Source organism: Eurosta solidaginis, chromosome 4 (assembly GCF_040869045.1).
Source record: "Eurosta solidaginis isolate ZX-2024a chromosome 4, ASM4086904v1, whole genome shotgun sequence".
Taxonomy (NCBI): Eukaryota; Metazoa; Arthropoda; class Insecta; order Diptera; family Tephritidae; genus Eurosta; species Eurosta solidaginis.
In genome coordinates, this window is record NC_090322.1 from 273118528 (window position 1) to 273128844 (window position 10317).

At 34.7% G+C, this 10317-nt stretch overlaps 1 protein-coding gene across 2 annotated transcripts in view; it reads left to right on the plus strand.

The window, feature by feature from the left end:
- LOC137251505 (brefeldin A-inhibited guanine nucleotide-exchange protein 3) overlaps window positions 1–9788 on the plus strand; it is an 81363-nt gene extending 71575 nt beyond the window's left edge. For both annotated transcript variants that reach the window (XM_067786208.1, XM_067786207.1), the window contains one exon: window positions 556–9788. In XM_067786208.1, the coding sequence (XP_067642309.1) occupies window positions 556–3237 (2682 nt within the window). In that variant the 3' untranslated portion in view covers window positions 3238–9788. The remainder of the gene's footprint in view (window positions 1–555) is intronic.
- The last annotated feature ends 529 nt before the right edge of the window (window positions 9789–10317 follow it).

Below are 10317 nucleotides of genomic sequence, written 5' to 3' on the forward strand. Positions count from 1 at the left end.
TCTATCCAAAATCCACCAAAGCTTGTGAAAATATTGTGATTGTAGAGTATATTACCTGTAAAAAGCGCTTACCGAAATATGAACATATTGCGTTGTTAAATGGCTGTATGCAATGGATGATGCGCCCTTTGTTATTCGTTATATCTTCCGAAATATTTCAAGTGTGCATCCAATGCTTGGGAAATTGAATTCACACATCACGTTGAACCAGATGAAGAAGAGGTGGGAAAAAATGAGGAAAGGATAGGCAAATGGGAAGGAAAAGGGAGAGGAGAGATTTAGGAACAGGGATAAAAATATAAGATAAAGGGTAAAGGATGAAGAAAAGAAGGAAGAGGAATTGAAAAGGATGATTCTAAGATAAAGAGAGGGAAGTGGAAGATAAGAAATTAAGGGAGCTGGAGCAGGACACTCAACGGATCGAAGGGTCAAATCGGCGCGAAACAAGCAAACGTTTTCCATTGTATTTACATATGTACCTATGGTTTAGTATATTATCAACTTTGTTAATTGCCATAATAATTATTTAATTCGAGTATTTTCCTTCAATTTTAGGATCAAATTGTTTCCTGCTTGTATGAAATAGTTGAAGCACATAGAACAGAAATACGTTCTGGATGGCGTCCACTTTTCGGAACGTTACGTAATGCCCGCAGTCGCATGCTTAACATGAGTAACATTATAGACATATTCAGAGTCTTCCTTGATTCTGATAATACATTAGTATTTGCAAATGCCGGCTTAGATTGTATACTTTGCTTGTTATCTTATTTGGAAATATCAGGAGGCAGCGGCGGATGCGCGAATACCAATACCAATGGCGGCGGCGAAGAAGAGAACAATTTTCGACCAACTGAATTCTTACATGAAACACTACGTTTCCTTGAGCGTTGCTCATCTATTTTAGGTTTCATGTACAATATGCCAAAGTGTCCAAATTTTCATTCGACTTACAAAATCAAAGGTATCACTTACACGCATATTATCGATGCAAATATACCAAATTCTATGGAAAATTTTACATATTTTGGCAATGATTATTTACAAACAAAAAATGAACAACATATGATATCATATCGCTCGCTACATATCGATAAAGATACAATTGTAAAAATCGATGAAATGGACAAACCATCAGGTGTTTTAAAAGTTTGGTTCCTACTATTGGATGGTTTAACAAATTCATTGATCGTATGCCCATATTCACATCAAGCACCAATACTACAAACAATTTTTAAATTATTTAAAAATCTCTTATGTAGCCCTGGCATTGATTTTGGTTTTTATTGCATTAATCATTTGTTAATACCAATGATACAAGATTGGCTAAGATATATTAATAAAACGGGTGCACCATGGTCATTGATAGAGAAAAACTTTAAACATTGTTGTTGCATGACCACCGATCTAGTTGTAGAATTTATAGAAAAATCTGTAAATGATACTCGTCAGAGGCAAGGCGTTATGAAGACGCGTTTTACACAAATAGTACATCCAACGGCAACGACAAGTAATACAAACTCCAACGGTGCATCTAACATTACTAAACACCATAATTCATTGTTTTCAAAATTGAAATTCGTCACAGAACGTATTGACGACGATAATGAGAATATGAATCATAATAACCAATACGACAGTTCGTCATCGAGCGAGGAAAGTGGCGCTAATATAACTGATTCGCCAACAAAAATATCACAATCCGCTACATTGGCAATGAAACAATTGTTGTTGGTATTGATCGAATGTGCTGCACAAGCGCACGAATCTGTAGCACGCGTTGGTGTATCGTGTCTCAAGCACGTTATTTTATCGACGGGCATGCTCTTTAATGAGTCACAATGGATGATCGCTTGCTCGGCCATACATCGCGCCTGCACCGTAACTATAGCACCACTGAGGCAATTATCATTTGCTTTTCATGAGAAATCGAATAGTTTTTATGGCGATTGTGCTAATGTTAAAGTAGCCGCACGACGCGATAGCACCTTAGATGAGCTAACGCGTGTTTACTCATTGGCTCAGCAAGTATTTCTATCCGACAATCAACGTGAGCCAGCAACGAAAATATCAAATCATTTGGATAAACATTTGACCGATGAGCGTAGCTATTCGTTTCTACTATATCCACTTAATAATGGATTTAATTCGAATTTGGATAATTTTGTAATTCGTATACCATTTAAGAATTTGGTTGTGGGTTTATTAGCAAATCAAATGTTATTACAATTAGTGGCGAAACTTTTATTATCGCGCCTAAAATGTGTACCCCAAGCGGTATCAACATGCATTTTTGATAATTATGCAACCACGGCTTCGAGTCATGATTATGATTTAGATTTTCGTTCAAAAGAAATATTATTGCGTTGTGTGAAACAATATTTGACCAGTTCGCTGGAATTCGACTCACGTCCAGGACTAAAATTTCTCATGCAAAAAGTATCCAATATTGAATATGCAGCAAATTTATACAAACAAATGACGTCATCATGGATGATTTATTTTATTGCGTTAGTGGATTCCTATTTGAGTGATATTGTTATATATAATTTGGGTCCAGAAGACTTAAATTATGTATTAGAATCATGTTCGCGTTTAAACACCACCACCGTTAAAAAAAAGGAAAATTTTGTCCGTTATCTCTTCTGTTTACAAGATGCTTGGAATTTGGTGTGTGAGTTATATTTAAACAACTCGGCAATGCATGATCTTGAAAATGGTAAATTGCATGGTGTGGAGGGGATGAGTGGTGGTGGTGGTGGTGACAAACGTGGTGAAGGACAATATATAACATTAAATGCTAAACTGATGCATATAGCAATAAATAGCAATAGCGACAATTCAAGTCAACATTCAGGGACAGCAACAACAGAATCGGCATCGCCCAGCAAGTGCATGCAACAGCAGCTCGAAGAAGAGAATCTCGCAATGACAACACTGATCAGTGAATTCCAACCAAAAAGTCGTAATAATCCTTTCGACACAAATCGTCCACAAAAATGCGAGTCTGAGGCAGTCTCACCGGAAATCGAACAACAACGTGCGTCAAGTATACTCAAAGATTCGAATTATAAGAAGGCGGCTTTAGCGCAACTTGTTGTTGCTTCAATGGAACTGTTACGCTCGTTACCTGGCGAAGCTGAAGATAATCTTAAATTGTTGATGACACCAACCATACGCGAAGCTTTTCGTTTAGTACAGTTACAAGGCAATGAACTGAAAGTGAATCAATTTTAGGCTATGCTTGTTGAGTTTTATTTTGATTTGTAAAAAATGATGTGAAATCATACTAGGAGCGACCTTATTAATGAGGCCGCCCGCCGGAGTATTGAGGTATGACAAAGGAATTGATATCCATCGGAACCATCTATGACGACTGAGCGGTACACATGCTGTCCATATATACATACATACATTTATACATTAAGCATTCACAACAATATTCATACATATATTTACGTATATGCATTATTAATACACATGTTTATACATTCACAGATATGTATATGGGCCTTATCTTATTTGAAAAATTATTAAGCTAGTTCACTTTTGGAAAAAATAAGTTAACATATGGTTGGAACTTATTATAAATATTAGGGCTGTGTCTTTATTCGACTAGTCGCGTAAGCTCAATTATCTATATATATAAAAATCAAATTCGCTATGGAAACGAATTTCCCACACTTCAATCGTCACCAAATTTTGGTTATAGGTTCCTTCGATCAACGGGAAGGTTTTAGGCTAAAAATAATTTCGATATATAAAAGGGGCGTGGCACCTCCCATACAAATAGAATCTTTGGTACTGCATAACTTTGAAGGTATACATGTCAGAACATTGAAATTCAGTAAGGAGTTATATTAGGTCAATCCCTAACACCACCAAGAAAATGTGGAATTGGGAAAAAGGGGGCGTGGCACATCAACTTTGAAAATTGGCTCACCAATCATGCTTCTTCGGAATTTAAACCCACCAAAATTGTGCAATGGAACTAGATTTTGCGTTTAGAAATTAATTCCGAATGTAATCGAAGCAACAATCATCATCGGTAAAAGCAAAGGTGAAGATGTGCTCATACGACGGATCCCAATGATTCCCACATATTTGCCATTCAATTTTAAGCGCTTACAGTTTCCTGTACGCCTTGCTTTTGCAATTACAATCAACAAAGCACAAGGACAATCGCTTACTGTTGCAGACTTAAATTTAGGGAGTCCGTGCTTTTCCCATAGCCAGCTATGTGTTGCTTGCTCTAGAGTTGGAACACCAAAAAATTTGTTTATCTTTGCACCGAACGAATAAACCAAAACTATTGTGTACCCACATGCATTACAATAAGCAATAAGATACAAGAATAAAATGTTTTAACAGAAAATTTCACCAAATTTTGGTACAAAATTCAATTAAATTTATAGAACAATAAATTAAATTATCAACAAACAAAACAGAAAAAATAACGCAGCACTCACTCGATCTCGGGCGTTACAACGTACGCCGGGTAAAGCTAGTTTATTTATCAAAATCAAAAATTACTTGGGCGATTCAAAACTGGTTACTCAAAACTAGCTTATTTTGGTCAAATATACATACGCATGTAAAGCAAGCTTCAAAAAATTTTCAAAACTTTTACATATATCTAACATACCAACGACGTATAACTTAGGTAATGTACAAGAAATCTGATTACTAAATTTATTTAAATTGTGATTTATTAAAAAGTCGATTACTCATTTCGTTTGCTTTTTGATTAATCAAGAAAAGCAAAATGTGTTGAAGGAAGATTCTCTTTTGACTGATCAAACAAAAAATGAATTGATTAACTCAATAATTGGAAATGTGATTATTAAAAATTTTAAGCAGTCAATTGACTGCAGAGCCCTAATAAATACACTTAATTAATTTTTTCCAAATCTGATCTTAAACTAAGTAAATTTAAACAAAGAAATATAAAAAACGTATTTAAAAAGATAAAGGCTCATATGTCCATGAGGCTGCATATTATAATCCTACAACAATCGCAAATAAGTAAATATTTACACTCATATTTACCCACGTACATACAAACATGGTTAGATATGTATAAGCCACATTAGTCCAAGATCCCAGGACCGCTAGACATTACTTATTTTTTGATTAACAAAATACGTCACGAAGCTATGCATAGTCCCTAGTTTGACCAAATGTCAAATACCTCGGTTCCGAAGTCTTGACAGCGCTTTTATATGTTACAAAGATAGAGGCTTTTAGAAGTCTTGTCTGCAAAATTTTTGCACAGGGTCAACCGTTTCTGCAATACATCGCTGAAACCGTGAAGTTTATAAAGAGACACTCAAATTTTTCGAAATTTGTACAGAACGTTAGTTCAAATACAAAGTTTGAGCGACTTGCTTCATAAAACTCGGCTCTAGGATAATGTGAGATCTAATTTAGAGGTCGCGGCTTACAAGATATAACGCAAAAAGGGTTGCCTCCATGAAAAAACATTGCAGACAAGATGCACAGAGAATGCATGGTCTACAACTTTGTGTAAAAAGCACGAAAAAGCATTGGAAACGTGTAATTTTTGTTAAATGGAGCTTTGGGACTTTTGATCTAAAATATCTGAAAACAGGCTCACCGGCTAAACTAGCTGATATGCATGCTCTTATAATACACACCAACAATACACTTTGCAACATATTTTTTCCAACAGAAAATAAATAACGTTTGGTGGCCCTGTGATTTTACTCTATATTCTATTTATTAAGAGTCGATCATATCTGATATGTGGGAAACTTTTATATTTCCGCAGTCGTTTGTAATTCTGAAGAAAACTTATAAATGGTAAAATGCTAACAATGAATTTAAAACTTTGGATCATAACTCCATTTGGGTATATGATTTACAAAACTGAGCAAAATAAAAAGACTTAAGCAATAAACCGGGATTTAGTTAAGTCAAATATAAATTCCTTTTCCTTCGTTATACATTAGGGTGGTCCTCAAAAGAATTAAATGCATCGTACAGAGGGTATATTTCAGACTACTACTAAGGTTTATATGTTACATATTTGACCGTGGTACTACTGTTTGCGAAAAAAATAAATAAAAATAAAATCATTAGTTTAATTTTTATGGACCACATATGTACACACATACATGCATATGTATGTACAAAATATTAAATATATATAATCATTTACCTTATGTATTTAATTAGCGAGACTTGCTCATATTACTTTATACAATAGTTTTTGTTATTGATATTAGAGAAAAATTGCAAAGTTTACAAACGGCGATGGTTACTAGGACATGTTTCTGAATTTCACTTCTTCACCAGCTAGCCTCTCGGGAGCTAAAGGCCGATTGCAAAGCGAGCAGCGAAGAATTCATGTGGTTGAGTGTTTAAAGGTATCTGCCTTTACACCGGTATGAAGTATGAATGTTGCAGATTCGAGTTCAATACTCAGCTCCCAAGAAGCTAGCTGATGAAGAAGTGAGTGACATAATTCCAAGGAAAAAATTTTACATTATGTTACTAGATAAGAGATAAAATTGTTCCATTTTTTTTTTTTTGGAATTTTGCTTCTTGGAAACAACTTGAAATCCATCGCCTATAAAAAAATTTTTTTTTTTTTGGTTTCTCGAAATTTTCCAAGAAAACAGAACGAGCGTCGCAGTTGTCTTTGAATTTCATTTTAACAAAAAAGCATAAGAAAAAATAAAAATTTGCATTTACCCAAAAATTTTTAAATTTTGAAAAACATCTGTTTACAATAAAACGTGCGATGTACATACATACCTACTGCTTTGAAAAAATTATCTATAAGAAAAAATCAAAATTATACCTACATACATATGTGATTATATCAATGTTTAAAACATGGCGATTCTTAATCTGTTCTAATATGTAGGTATATGAATAGGGGTAAACTATATAGAATCCGTATTTATTGGCTTTACATTACGTGAGACTGAAAAAATTGGATATGGGCGATAATTAATACATTATTGATCAAACAAAAAATCACATACCTATGTACATGCATACATATGTATATATAAACGCTTTATTTTTATAATAAAATATTTGGCTTTATGCGCTTGCTACAAAAACTTTGTATGTACAAATTAAACAATTATTATATTTTTTAATCTTATTAATTTCAATTTCTTTGGTACTACCTACATACATACATACATAAATACCAACAAAGCCTACATACATACATACATAATAACCTGTCCCTAATATATAGCTAGCATCAAAACCATGGTGGAACCATATATATAATACTTCTATATCAATACCTTCCTATCAATTGCCCTTGACATGTGGAACATTTTATTTTCTTTTGTACCTTCCAAGCAACATAGCCAGCAATATAACGAATAATATTGTCCACATATACAATCCCCACATCGTATTAACATAAATATTTGCGAACTCGAAATCTATTACCTGGCTATTTTTTTATGGACACTAGTAGACGCTGTTGATGCCTCTAAAATGGATTCGCCGTTCAAGGTACAATTCCCACTTTCAGTCGTACTTAACTCGTGCCTTACTAAGAGTCGTCTATATGCACTTTTAAATTGAACTGCGTTGGGATTGTTGTTGAAACCCCCTCTTGCCCTAACTGCACCAAAAAAGGTTTCCAGGTAGTCTTGTGAAAGCTTATAAGTTAAAAGGTATGTCATGCCAAAATTTTTAACTTCTCAAATAGTGGAAAAATATTTCTTAAAGCAACGATCATACCAACAAATCCTGTTTTCCGGCCAGACTGAACCAGAAGGGTGCCATTAGCATCTCGCAATGAAGAGATATATTCCTCGAATCCCTGCGCGTGCGTCTTTAAATTGCAATATGATTTGAAAATTTTATAATACTAATGGAAAACAAAAGCTTACATTTTCATTTGGAGAACGAAATAGCCTAATGTACAATATTGATAGAAGGCTGGCTTATTGAAATATACATATATTTAAGCCCCTTTTTTACAAAAATTTAACGACAGCCTTGAGATTTTGTCTCCTCTCGTTGTATATCTATACTGTAATGTTTGACAGGCTGCACAGTTCAGTAGTAGTGATATAGAAGTATTACATATATGGGTGGAACCATACAAGTGATAGCCGGAAATCAGGTGATTGGTACTTTTTTTAACATGAATTGACATTTCCGGCGCAGTAGATTTTGACATTAATCCATCGAATTACAAGAACAAGGTAAATGGAATTACTATTTGTGTTTGTATGTGTGTCGCCCTGTGCCAATGTGTATGGTTCCACCATGACCAGAACTTTATCTTATTCCAAATAACCACCTAAACTCACAATCACAACTGAATTCCAATTAAGCCAACACGAAAACCAAAAGCACTGTAAAATTGCACTTTCATTGTGATAGCGGCAGATGGCAACACAACTCAAAATAAAATCTCAACATAATAACTTGACCAATAATAAAAATACTTAAGTACATACATGCACTGATACATAGTATAACGTCATAGAAAAGAATTAAACCTCCTCGCCCGAAGGAGTTTTATTTAGGCCCGGTTTTTCAGTGCGACTTTAAACGCCAGTTAGCGTTTATTCGAGTTTAACCCTGCCACTTCGGTCGCTTAAGCTGAGGTGAAAAACAACATTTTATGTTATCGAACAAAGTGGCAGGGTTAAACTTTGACTCTCACAGAAAACCCGGGTCTTAAAAGAAGAGCATTGAGCGCCTTCAGCGAATAGAAGTGATGATCAATTGTTGAGTGATAACTTTTTGAACGCACTGTTGATTATTTCTGATCCACTCAATGGTTGAGATCTTACACCAAATTACTGATCATACACTCTCTCAACGTGTTCATTCGACTATCTGACAGTATTTGACATTTTAAAGTGTCGGTTATGAATACAATTTGTGAAGTGTGAGAAATAATTTAAGAAGTCCTTTTCCCGTTTCAGGATAGTTATTTAAATTGGCAGTTGGTTCAATTCGCCGTTCAGAAAACAAATTTTCTATCACTCAACCAAAAAAATTTTTAGGTCGCTGGTTCATATCCGGCTCGAAGGACCAAATGTTGCGGGGGGAATGTGGCACCCGGGTCGTGGGGCGCGATCGCACGCAAATAAAAGAAAATAAAAAAGGAAGAATTAGTACCGAGTAGTTACAATTATTTATTTATAAATATTTTACAATATTTGCTTATCAAAGTGAAACACTCACAAACTTCCTGTTCGTCAGGAAAGCTAATTAAAATACAAAATGCACTTAACACATTCAGCGTTATACCAGTAATTAATTGCAAAAAGAAAATTAAGAATTAAAAATTAAGTGGCAATGGCGAGGAGTTAAATGATACCAATAAATTCGCTTTGCAGTTCGCAATTTATGGCGTTAATTGTTTGCAAATATTAACTAACTGACACTCGCAAATTATTTATATGTGACACTGTATAAAATGGTTGTTTTGTCTTACTCACCTGGGGCTAGATGCTGGCTCGTGAACGTTCCAAAATAGAAAAGAAAGATTTAAAACGAAAAAGGTCCGCACCACCTGCCGATAGCTAACTTTCGTCGAGTTTTTCCCCTTTGAAGTTAGCGCTCGGCAGGGGTGGGCCGTTACCGGTAAATAATAATATTGCCAAAAATGTGCATTAGGGTGGTAGCGAATATTTAGGCTGGTGGCCTAAACACATAGCATAATTGAAACGTTATTTTAGTCTTTAAAGGCCTGGCATACTTGCCATAGTCGTAGTCATAACCAATTTTTACTAAATCATATCTTTTAACATCGATTATTTGTGCCTTAAGCTAAAAAATATGATAATTTCTTCAAAAAGAAGAAAACGCTATAAAATAGCTAGCAATTTGCACAAATAATAAGTCACGTAGTCAAAACGTATCCAAAACGAAAAATAAAATATCGAAAACGTGAACAAATTGACCAACTCAAATATTTATAACTTATGAATAGGCGAAAAACCAAAGCCAATTAGTTAGTTATGGCATGGTTATGGCTAGGGCGCTGTGGTATATCACCAATACTCAACTGCATTGGTTTTCATAAGGCTGGTTGGATCAGCAGTTTCATATGAATATGGAAAGTCTGCCAGGGCCTTTATCTTTGTATAAATTTGCCTTGGCTCTTGAATTGACTTAAAAGTTTCTTGAGTATTGATTTGACATCTGACTGATGTTTCATAAGTCTTTGAAATTGTTTCTGACAGACAAGTTCAGTGTATCTATGCTGCATTTTACACTGCACAAGCTCTATGTGGGTTCCATATCTGTCAAAGGCAAAGGATTCGAGCCATTCCCAGCAAACACATTTTCTAACCA